The sequence below is a fragment of the Pristiophorus japonicus genome, chromosome 13 (assembly GCF_044704955.1).
Source record: "Pristiophorus japonicus isolate sPriJap1 chromosome 13, sPriJap1.hap1, whole genome shotgun sequence".
Taxonomy (NCBI): Eukaryota; Metazoa; Chordata; class Chondrichthyes; family Pristiophoridae; genus Pristiophorus; species Pristiophorus japonicus.
The window spans coordinates 36,973,602-36,986,325 of record NC_091989.1 but is presented as its reverse complement, the minus strand read 5'-3'; the positions used below and the strand labels follow the sequence as shown (position 1 = coordinate 36,986,325).

The window sequence follows — 12,724 nt, the reverse complement described above, 5'->3', positions numbered from 1 at the left end:
CCATGTACAGTAGACACCTCAAGTCGCTGGAGAAATACCACCAACGATGTCTCCGCAAGATCTTACATATCCCCTGGGAGGACAGACGCAGCAACATTAGCGTCCTTGACCAGGCCAACATCCCCAGCATTGAAGCACTGACCACACTTGATCAGCTCCGCTGGGCAGGCCACATAGTTCGCATGCCAGACCCGAGACTCCCAAAGCAAGTGCTCTATTCGGAACTCCTTCACGGCAAACGAGCCAAAGGTGGGCAGCGGAAACGTTGCAAGGACACCCTCAAAGCTTCCCTGACAAATTGCAACATCCCCAGTGACAACTGGGAGTCCCTGGCCAAAGATCGCCCTAAGTGGAGGAAGTGCATCTGGGAGGGCGCTGAGCTCCTCGAATCTCGTCACCAAGAGCATGCAGAAATCAAGCACAGGCTGTGGAAAGAGCGTGCGGCAAACCAGTCCCACCGACCCCTCCCTTCAACGACTATCTGTCCCACCTGTGACAGAGACTGTGGTTCTCGTATTGGACTGTACAGCCACCTAAGAACTCATGTTAAGAGTGGAAGCAAGTCTTCCTCTATTCCGAGGGACTGTCTATGATGATGATAATGATGTTTCAATATGGCGAGCAGTCTGCTCTACGCTGGCTCTTGTGTCACTGTTGCTCTGCTTATATTTTATTTCAGTGGGCAAGTGAGGATGTCTTGAGGGTGCCATTGGTCAGGTGGTGAGAGGGTATTCGATGTGCCCCATCAGCTATCCAGGCACTGGGTGCTCCTGGTCAACCCATGCTGGAATTTACACCTACCCACAGTATGGAAGCATCAAGGTACTCCCAGGAACCAACGCAAACACATAGAAACATAGAAACATAGAAAATAGGTGCAGGAGTAGGCCATTCGGCCCCTCGAGCCTGCACCACCACTTAATAAGATCATGGCTGATCATTCCCTCAGTACCCCTTTCCTGCTTTCTCTCCATATCCCTTGATCCCTTTAGCCGTAAGGGCCATATTTAACTCCCTCTTGAATATATCCAATGAACTGGCATCAACAACTCTCTGCGGTAGGGAATTCCACAGGTTAACAACTCTCTAAGTGAAGAAGTTTCTCCTCATCTTAGTCCTAAACAGCCTACCCCTTATCCTAAGATTGTGTCCCCTGGTTCTGGACTTCCCCATCATCGGGAACATTCTTCCCGCATCTAAACTGTCCAGTCCCGTCAGAATCTTGTAAGTTTCTATGAGATCCCCTCTCATCCTTCTAAACTCCAGTGTATAAAGGCCCAGTTGATCCAGTCTCACCTCATATGTCAGTCCTGCCATCCCAGGAATCAGTCTGGTGAACCTTCGCTGCACTCCCTCAATAGCAAGAACGTCCTTCCTTAGATTAGGAAACCAAAACTGAACACAACATTCCAGGTGAGGCCTCACCAAGGCCCTGTACAACTGCAGTAAGATCTCCTTGCTCCTATACTCAAATCCTCTAGCTATGAAGGCCAACATACCATTTGCCTTCTTCACTGCCTGCTGTACCTTCAATGACTGATGAATCATGACACCCAGGTCTCCTTGCACCGCCCCTTTTCCTAATCTGCCGCCATTCAGATAATATTCTGCCTCCATGTTTTTGCCATCAAAGTGGATAACCTTACATTTATCCACATTATACTGCATCTGCCATGTATTTGCCCAGTCACTTAACCTGTCCAAGTCACCCTGCAGCCTCTTAGCGTCCTCCTCACAGCTCACACCGCCACCCAGCTTAGTGCCATCTGCAAACTTGGAGATATTACACTCAATTCCTTCATCTAAATCATTGAAATATATTGTAAATAGCTGGGGTCCCAGCACTGAGCCCTGCGGCACCCCACTAGTCAGTGTGTGCCATTCTGAAAAGAACCCGTTTATCCCGACTCTCTGCTTCCTGTCTGCCAACCAGTTCTCTATCGACATCAGTACATTACCCCAATTCCATGTGCTTTAATTTTGCACACCAATCTCTTGTGTGGGACCTTGTCAAAAGCCTTTTGAAAGTCAAAATACACCACCTCCACTGGTTCTCCCTTGTCCACTCTACCAGTTACATCCTCAAAAAATTCTAGAAGATTTGTCAAGCATGATTTCCCTTTCATAAATCCATGCTGACTTGGACCGATCCTGTCACTGCTTTCCAAATTCACTGCTATTTCATCTTTAATAATTGATTCCAACATTTTCCCCACTACTGATGTCAGGCTAACCAGTCTATAATTACCCGTTTTCTCTCTCCCTCCTTTCTTAAAAAGTGGTGTTACATTAGCTACCCTCCAGTCCATAGGAACTGATCCAGAGTCGATAGACTGTTGGAAAATGATCACCAGTACATCCACTATTTCTAGGGCCACTTCCTTAAGTACTCTGGGCTGCAGACTATCAGGCCCTGGGGATTTATTGGCCTTCAATCCCATCAATTTCCCTAACACAATTTCCCGCCTAATAAGGATTTCCTTCAGTTCCTCCTTCTCACTCGACCCTCGGTCCCCTAGTATTTCCGGAAGGTTATTTGTGTTTTCCTTCGTGAAGACAGAACCAAAGTATTTGTTCAACTGGTCTGCCATTTCTTTGTTGCCCATTGTAAATTCACCTGAATCTGACTGCAAGGGATCTACGTTTGTCTTCGCTAATCTTTTTCTCTTCACATATCTATAGAAGCTTTTGCAGTCAGTTTTTATGTTCCCAGCAAGCTTCCTCTCATACTCTATTTTCCCCCTCCTAATTAAACCCTTTGTCCTCCTCTGCTGAATTATAAAATTCTCCCAGTCCTCAGGTTTGCTGCTTTTTCTGGCCAGTTTATATGCTTCTTCCTTGGATTTACTATCCTTAATTTCCCTTGTTAGTCACGGCTGAGCCACCTTCCCCGTTTTATTTTTACTCCAGACAGGGATGTACAATTGTTGTTCATGATGTGATCTTTAAATGTTTGCCATTGTCTATCCACTGTCAATCCTTTCAGTACCATTCGCCAGTCTATTCTAGCCAATTCACGTCTCATACCATCGAAGTTAGCTTTCCTTAATTTCAGGACCCTAGTCTCTGAATTAACTGTGTCACTCTCCATCTTAATAAAGAATTCTACCATATTATGGTCACTCTTCCCCACGGGGCCTCGCACAACAAGATTGCTAATTAGTCCTTTCTCATTACACATTACCCAGTCTAGGATGGCCAGCCCTCTCGTTGGTTCCTCGACATATTGGTCTAGAAAACCATCCCTAATACACTCTAGGAAATCCTCCTCCACCGCATTGCTACCAGTTTCGTTAGCCCAATCAATATGTAGATTAAAGTCGCCCATGATAACTGCTGTACCTTTATTGCACGCATCCCTAATTTCCTGTTTGATGCTGTCCCCAACCTCACTACTACTGTTTGGTGGTCTGTACACAACTCCCACTAGCGTTTTCTGCCCATAGCTCCACCCATACCGATTCCACATCTGCATTTACTTACTTACCAGCTGGAATCTTGGCCTTTATTGCAAAGGGGATGGAGATAAAATCAGGGAAGTCTTGCTACAGTTATACAGGGTATTGGTGAGGCCACACCTGGAATACTGCATACAGTTTTGGTTTCCATACTTAAGAAAGGATATACTTGCTTTGGAGGCAGTTCAGAGAAGGTTCACAAGGTTGATTCCAGAGATGGAGGGGGCAGCGGGGGGGACGTTGAGTAGGATGAGGAAAGGTTGAGTAGGATGGGAATTCAGAAGAATGAGAGGTGATCTTATTGAAACGTATAAGGTTATGAGGGGGCTTGACAAGGTGGATGCAGAGAGGAAGTTTCTACTGATACTAGAACTAGGGAGCATAACCTGAGAATAAGGGGCCGCCCATTTAAATCTGAGATGAGATGGAATTTCTTCTCTCAGTGGGTTGTAAATCTGTGGAATTCGGTACTTCAGAGAGCTGTGGAAGCTGGGTCATTGAATAAATTTAAGACAGAGATAGACAGTTTCTTAACCGATAAGCTGTTATGGGGAGTGGGCAGGGAAGTGGACCTCAGTCCATGATCGGATCAGCCATGATCGTACTGAATGGCAGAGCAGGCTCGAGAGGGCGTATTTCCTACTCTTGCTCCTATTTCTTATGTTCTTCTATTCTTTCGCCGTTAGGGAATTAAACTTTTTTCACATGAGGTATGCTGCCAACTCATGGTTGGTTACCTGATAGCTACTTAGCAGTCTATTACTGCCTAGGCTTGAGGAAGCTTACTGTGGCTGCAAAGCCAACACCCCCTCCCTCCCCCATTCATGTTGGATCCTGCTGCCTGTAGGAAGGAGATCATCTTTTAGGCTTGCAAAAAAGGGTTTTTGTGACCTGTTTTATACAGCAGTGCATGGCACAATGGCTGTGGACCATGTCACCTGCTGCAGGCTGTAAGTACCCGGAGGTGAAAAAATGTGGAGCCATAGTCACCTTCATGGCCAACAGCAAGGCATGTCAATCTCTCACTGTTGGCTTGATGTAAGGGGGAGATGGGAAGGCTTCCACTCCCACGAGCGGGCCCACTGATATAGAGGGTCGACGCTCGCCCCAGCCCACGTAGCAATTCTCAAAGTTAGCAGACAGAGACGGATGGCAAAGTATAACGATCTTTATTACGAACGTCCGGGAACACCTCTTATCACAGTAGCCTGTGAGTGGAGATGCTCTCCGAACAGCACAATCATACATCTTTTATACATTTCAAAACCTCTCTGTTCCCGGACAAGACCTCCCTAGATTTCTAATTGAACTACCTTATCAGTACTACTTCTCTAATTGGACTACCTTATTAGTGCTACTTTGGATTGACAGGCCAAGACCCTCGTGACCGCTTTAGGCTGTGACTAGAATGACTTCATTCGGTCGGAATTTGTTATACATTTCCTTGGTGCCTGTGAGTCTTCTTGAGCCTCTTCGCAGGGTCTTATCAATGTCTGTTTAGGTTCTCACATCGTATCCTGTCGGAATATTATTGAATTGATAACTTCTGGAGCCTTGGTTCAAGGCCGACAAGGGGCCTTTTACCTCCTTATGGGCCATTGCAGGAACCAGCACTTTAACCCTTGTCCCGCTGATACCCCTAATGCCAAATTTCTCTTACAATTCCCCCCTTTTGGCCCTTGGCTATACGCCAAGCTGACCATAATTCCCGACAACTATCTCCCTGTAGGCGAGTTCCAGATAGGTTCGTTCACCTGGGTGGCCATCTCCCAAGCTTCGGGACCTCCTGAAACCTTCCCACAGAGTTATATAAGGTAAGTCCTTCCTGTATGACTGCTTAAATTTTCATCCCTTATGGCCTTAATCATAGTGCGTGCCCTGACGTATCGTTTGACCTGTTTAATTCGTGCACATGTTAATCCCATCATTACCATCAGAACCAGGCCCTGTCAAGTGGCATGGGGCAGTTACAGCCCCTCGGCTGAAACGCAGTTTCCTCAGACATTGCTCCTCAGTGAATTTTGATTCTGTACTCCCCGAGTGGTGTGTAGTCTTGCCTTTGTATTGTCCTCAGTGATTCTTGCAGCTGCTCCTGTTCCTCCTCCTCCCCTGCAACCATGTGGGTATTGCTAGGAGCATTTCCATCCTCCAGGATATTCATAGATGGTTCGAGCCTCCAAAAGTCATCGAATTTGAGAACATCCCTCTCTCTCTTTCCCAAACCAAAGCCAGGCTTATTTTCCACCTGGACCAACTGATCCAACAAGTTTCAGGTAAGTTTCCCTTTAAATTATGTGCCAAAGGGCCTACCAGCCACTTTACTGGCCTGGTCCTCCACTCAGTGATAGTCCTGCTCTTTGCCATTAAAATCAAATTAGTGTACTATCTACATTATAGAACCCCAATTTAGATAATGATCGGCGGCTGCCTAATCAGGACCCTATCCAAAATGGCATGGGCAGCATCGCCAGTATATACACGGTGGGAAGTGTACCGATACTATTTTAATACTTGCTACTGTCCTGTTAATGCCAGATGGGGCAGGTTAGAATCGGCCCCTCTGAGTTGCTTTGGCAGAGAAGAAGAAATCAAAATAAATCATCCTTTCTGACGCCAGTAGATCTTCTGTGTATTTCCCGCATTTTTCGTTTCTATTTTAGATTTCAGATTTCCAACATTCCCAGTTTTTCACTTTTATCTCAAAAAATTATTTTTCTGTTGTGAAACCAGGGTCAAGGGCTGAGGCCTATCGTGCAGGATGTCATCAAGGGTAGAAATGATAAAAGATCGCAGTTTAATGCATGGGTCAAACCCTGTCTGGAGAAGTGTGTGTAATTCTGAACACTAGTTCAAAGGAAGTTACTATTGCTGTTGAGAGGTGGAAAAGTGAGCAGTAAAGTGTGACAGAAATGGTAATTTGTCCTAGTCTGAGTGTCACAGAAATGATGATTTCCTCTCTTTCGGAATCTCTTTATTATATCTTTTTTATTGTAGTTGTAGCAAGGCCATGGTACTGCTGTTGTTAAAATGGGGACCATGGTTGCTGTTTTTAACTCTTGTAACCTTTTGGATCATAAATACAGCAAATGCACAGACAATTTGTGGAGCATGGGCACTAGTGTTACAGGGAGTGACTCACCTCTGTTTATATTGTTGCTTGCAGGGCAAAATAGTTTGATTAATTTCTCAGATAATGTATACACTTCTGTGGGAAAGAGGTGGAGCTGTGAGGAATGTCTCGATATTGAACACTGATGATGGGATGGGCTTCTTCTGGCACAAAGACCTTGAGATAGCTGGTTTTCTTTAGTTTGTATGCTTCAACTAGTTAGCTTCATGGCACTGAAGTGGGAAGTTCCAGGTACCGTATCCCCCAGCAATGTGTAGTAATGAAGCAAACTTGGTGGTGGTGGACTGGTGTGCAGAGAAGAGAAATGTGAAATTTCTTGGTACATGGTCGGAAGGCAAAAAGTGACATTTTCAGAGTATTCATGTATATGTTTCAAACAAAATTAAAATTTAATGGTGTTTCTATCTTCCCAGGCTTAAGTTGTATACCTATTTAATTGAAGAAAACTGGCCTTTCCTTTCACAGCCTTTGTAAAATACGTAGTAAATACTTAAAGGAAAAGAAAAAAAACTTGCATTTATGCTGCAGCTTTAACGTCCTGGGATGTCACAAAGCACCTAACAACCGATGCATGAATTTTGAAATGGAGTCACACTGTTCTGCAGGCATTCTTGGCAGCCAGTCTGTTCAAACTCTTTTTTTTGTTTCTGGCACCTCCAGTTGTTTTAACTTTGACATAAAGATCCAATCTTGTAAAACTATTAGGGATCTAGGACTTGAACTTATTGGTTCAAATTTGGGATTGTGATTCCAAGAGGATTTAAGGTAGATTCAGAGGGGAAGAAGATAATGATATATTCAAGCAATGGAAAGTTGCATAGTGCATAATGTGTGCAATAATTCACAGAAATGCTGGATGTCACCTAACGCATAATGGTAAAACCAACACATACAATTTCAAAATTGGACAAAGAAATGTGGTTAAAGGCTGCCTGAGCTTAAGTGGTCAATGGCATCTGCTTGTGCAGAATATAACATGGTGACTAACTTTGTTTTTTTTCCCTTGACAACAGGAAGATGATTCTGAGTGTGGCGGAGGCTCTGGTCTGAGCCCATCCTTATGGTCAATGATAGGGATTCAGCTTGTTCTGCTCTGGCTGCTAAGTAGTGCCAGACCTTATCCATCATGACCGCAGAGAACGGACACCCATCTCCGCTTTCTAGACCCACCACACTGTAGCCCTGGATTAAACTAGGGAAACTTTTGTCCCCAGGCAGTAGCAGACTGACCATGTCCATGTCCTGGTGTATCACTGTGTGAAAGCTTCATTGTTGACTCTCCATATGAAGAATGGTTAAGGTGCTCCATTGATGAGTTTAAAGAAAAATGTAACAGTCATACAATGGTAGCAAATTGGATTGTCAGTACTGAAACCTGCCAGGCAACCTATGGGAACGCTAATGCATTTATACAAAGAAACAATTCATAAAAAGTACCCTAGATTTGCTTATCATCAGGTTCATATTTTGTTTAGCTTTCTCGAAATAAGATGAAGGGTAATCTTTGTTCATGGCTTAGATTGGTTGACTGTCGCTAATTTTAACACCATTTAATTGGCCTAGTAACACACAGGCACGACCAACTGTCCTATTGGTATAAGACACCAGAAAGCTTAACCATTATCATGTTGGATACCAACCAGTAATTGCAACCTTTTTAAGGGTTTGAAACACCAAAGTCCACTGCTTATTCTGTGGCTTATGCTATTACATTGTCGTTAGCTATTCTGTTACCATAGGATGCCTGTCTCCCTCTTCTTCCACCTCATTAAGCCATAACTCTATGCCTGATGCCCTTCATGTTTGCTGAAGCAAATGCATAATGATTGTTGTACCCCACTCAAGAAATAGTGCTAAGGCTTGTGAATGAAAAAGCTGTCATTGTGGCGATTGAGTTTTGGACACTGATGCTTTTTTTGCATGAAGCTGCTGCTACTGTTTTCTCTCTTTGTTTTAATGTAGGAGTATAGTTAATGTGCAAGAGCGACTGAGTGAACCAAATGTTGTTGATGTGGAATTTAGATAATATGATGTAATATAACTGTTTCACTTATCACAACTAAATATTGTCAAACATACCTCTCTCAAAGTGCAGTGAACAGGCTGAAAGGATGGGAATTATACTCAAATGCCATTTCAAGGTTTAGATTTTATATTTTAAATGGATGGGATTGAGCCAAGAGCTCCACGTTACTCCCATAGCACAATCTACTTCTGTGCAATTCTGTAATATATGAGAAATAGGAGTCATTTAATTGAGTTACAGGAAAGTTCCCAAAGTATTTGAAATGCAACAAAGGAAATTTGAATTTAATACCGAACAGTTAAAGCTGATGTTTGTTAGGCAATTGATTCTACAGCAAAATTATATAATATGATGCCTGATAATTGATTTCATATCACAGCTAAGTAGTAATTTTATTTACCAACAAATTGTGATGTGATATTAGATAACCAAAGGCATGGATATGTCAACAAAACACAAAAAGGAGTGGATTTGAATTAAATAGTGCTTTGAGATAATGGATAACCACCTTCACTTTATATTTCAGCCTGTCTTAGTGCACATTTATTGATTGTGCATAAGTCTTTTATTTATTTTTAAGAGTATCATCCTCTGGTCTTGGTCATAAATGGATGTAACTCCAAAGTATTGAAACTAAATTGGAATGGTTGTTCTGTCAACATCAGCCCTCTGGGGATAAAGAGAGGGGGAAATTTTCCTAAAAAACAATTAAAATGACTAAAGAATTTAAACTGCATCAGTAAAAAAAAATCAAGATGGCAGCAAATCATTTGCAACTTTTTGGTTGTTTTGGCCATCTAATGGAAATGCACCATAATAATGAGTTTGCAAGATCAGTTCAGTATTTCAAAATATGTAAGTAATCAGATGTTTGTGTGTGGAAACAGTATTTAAAATGTTTGGATAAGATGAGGATAGTTTTGCTGTATGGCTGATTGTAATCGTTTTGGGTAAGAGTTTTAATTGAGAGTCTGTCAGTTATGGTACCAAATTCAGTGGATTCTATAGCTTTTGTATCAGTGACCCTTTTGCCAGTAGGATTTAAATTGTTAGCTTTCATTGATGCAGTGTCAGATTAGCAGAAGAGTTCATTCATCTCAATGTTTTTGTTTTAAAAGGCCAGGAAAATTGTCCAATGCACTATTGAATATGTAGTGCCCAGTGCTTGTGACTTAGAGGTATGCCATGCAAAAGCACGCATCTGATTTGGGGCTTGGCAAAGTGTTGCGGAGGCACGTGACCAATGAATGACCTCACAATTAGGGTGCCAATCTGCCCTTGTGACAGTGAGGCCACATTCAAAAATTTTTCAGAAATTGAAATGCTACCAGTGTTTGACAGCATTATCACAATGCTAATATAACACTACAGCTTCATCAGTGGACTGCAGATACTATTCTGCATGCAACCTGACCTAGATATCCCAAAGGCCAGATTACTTGTGGATTAGCATGCTTAGCTCATGTCTGTCCAGGCAGTATTATCCTATGTGCACATATTTAGTTTTGCTTTTACACACAGTGTGACACTGATGCAGAATTCACCAGCACGTCATCAGTATATCACAAACAGCAGGTACAAATAAAAAAACATCTCCACGTTAATATTTATCTCTCCTGTTTTCAGTCTCCTTGTAGCAAATGCCATTTTCTGATTGATGGAGCAGTCAGGCAGACAGCCTCCTTGCTCTGATGATACCACTTTGTAACCACCATTAACAGGCACACATGAACACTCTCAGTTAACCCGTTTTCTTTCTGCCTCAGTGGAGTTGCGCTTTGCCTCCACTTGGGGCTCTCCCTAAGTGTATACACTTTATAAATGTTTAATGCAAGTACCCCCTGCTGAAATGGTTGATACTAATAGGCAGCGCACACCGATTTAAATGCTGTCATAACATGGTTACCTGTCTGTCTTCTGGCCAATGTACTGCTCATAGGGTTTGCAAATGAGATGTGAAAGAAGCTATGTTGTGGCATTAACCTCACAGCATACAGCTATGAGCAGCCATGGGATTTAAGAGTAAGCATTTTGCATAGAAAATTTTGTTCATCAAATGAGCTTCTAGCCAATTTGTTAATCTTATAAGAACATAAGAAATAGGAACAGGAGTAGGCCATACGGCCCCTCGAGCCTGCTCCGCCATTCAATAAGATCATGGCTGATCTGATCATGGACTCAGCTCCACTTCCCCGCCCGCTCCCCATAACCCCTTATCCCTTTATCATTTAAGAAACTGTCTATTTCTGTCTTAAATTTATTCAATGTCCCAGCTTCCACAGCTCTCTGAGGCAGTGAATTCCACAGATTTACAACCCTCAGAGAAGAAATTTCTCCTCATCTCCGTTTTAAATGGGCGGCCCCTTATTCTAAGATCATGCCCTCTACTTCTAGTCTCCCCCATCATTGGAAACATCCTCTCTGCATCTACCCTGTCAAGCTCCCTCATAATCTTATACGTTTCGATAAGATCACCTCTCATTCTTCTGAATTCCAATGAGTAGAAGCCCAACCTACTCAACCTTTCCTCATAAGTCAACCCCCTCATCTCCGGAATCAACCTAGTGAACCTTCTTTGAACTGCTTCCAAAGCAAGTATATCCTTTCGTAAACATGGAAACCAAAACTGGATGCAGTATTCCAGGTGTGGCCTCACCAATACCTTATATAGTTGTAGCAAGACTTCCCTGCTTTTATACTCCATCCTCTGTGCAATAACGGCCAAGATACCATTGGCCTCCCTGATCACTTGCTGTACCTGCAAACTAATCTTTTGTGTTTCATGCACAAGTACCCCCAGGTCCCACTGTACTGCGGCACTTTGCAATCTTTCTCCATTTATATAATAACTTGCACTTTGATTTTTTTCTGCCAAACTGCATGACCTCACACTTTCAATATTATACTCCATCTGCCAAATTTATGCCCACTCACTTAGCCTGTCTATGGCCTTTTGCAGATTTTTTATGTCCTCCTCACACATTGCTTTTCCTCCCATCTTTGTATCAACAGCAAACTTGGCTACGTTACACTCAGTCCCTTCTTCCAAGTCGTTAATATAGATTGTAAATAGTTGGGGTCCCAGCACTGATCCCTGCGGCACCCCACTAGTTACTAGTTGCCAACCAGAGAATGACCCATTTATCCCGACTCTCTGTTCTCTATTAGTTAGCCATGCTAATATATTACCCCCAACCCCGTGAACTTTTATCTTGTGCAGTAACCTTTTATGTGGCACCTTGTCAAATGCCTTCTGGAAATCTAATTGGTGTTACATTTCTGTGATGATGTCATTAATATTTTAAGAATTAAAACATAATGCATATTTCACTTGTTATTTTGGAATTTCTCCATACTACTATGTCATTTTAAGGTTGGTTTGTATTTAAATATTGATAAGTAAACTTCACCCAAAATGTTAAAACCTGTGAAGAAAAATTCAGATTTTTTTGTGTTTTCCGTTCAATAACTAGCATTGTGTTACTGTAAATTATGTATATTATATCGTCCTGAACACTGAGCCAATTTGGTTTTAAGATTCTGGGAAACCAGTGTTGCTCACGAGCTTCAAGAATTGAACTGAGCACATTTTTGCACAAGTATTTTGCTGCCATCCAGTACGCACATTCTCAGCTCACAAATCCTTATGCACATGTTCATTGCCAAATGGAAATTATAACAAAAGAGAAAGGAAACAATTAACACCTAAAAGATGTTGGCTTTTCCAAAGGAATTGTCCTACTTTCGGTTTAATTTTTACTGATCTTTTGTAGGAAACTTAATAGTGTACATTCTGCTAAGTTTCAAAAAGGAGTAGAAATTATAAATCAGGGCTGGTTACTGCTCTTCGCCACACGCAGTCAGTTAGTTGGGTAGAATTCTACAGCTTGTTGGCTGAGGTTAACCTGTTGATTTAATAGAAGGAAATATTAGATTACAGATACGTCTGCAGGAAATTACAAGGAGTGGTCTGATTTTTGCTTTTGTCTTATTGTTTGAAATGAGTTTGAAGCAATGGGTTGGTATGTAAATCTTATTTTTAATAGCTGTGATAGCTCTGATCCTGCAAAGTTTATTGAATCCGGCCGAGAGCCTGATGTTATGGATCTG

At 42.4% G+C, this 12,724-nt stretch overlaps 1 protein-coding gene across 2 annotated transcripts in view; it reads left to right on the top strand.

Moving 5' to 3' along the window:
• The window catches only part of LOC139278518 (voltage-dependent calcium channel subunit alpha-2/delta-1), a 794,302-nt gene extending 782,363 nt beyond the window's left edge, over positions 1 to 11,939 (top strand). For both annotated transcript variants that reach the window (XM_070897372.1, XM_070897370.1), the window contains one exon: positions 7,602 to 11,939. In XM_070897372.1, the coding sequence (XP_070753473.1) occupies positions 7,602 to 7,718 (117 nt within the window). In that variant the 3' untranslated portion in view covers positions 7,719 to 11,939. The remainder of the gene's footprint in view (positions 1 to 7,601) is intronic.
• The last annotated feature ends 785 nt before the right edge of the window (positions 11,940 to 12,724 follow it).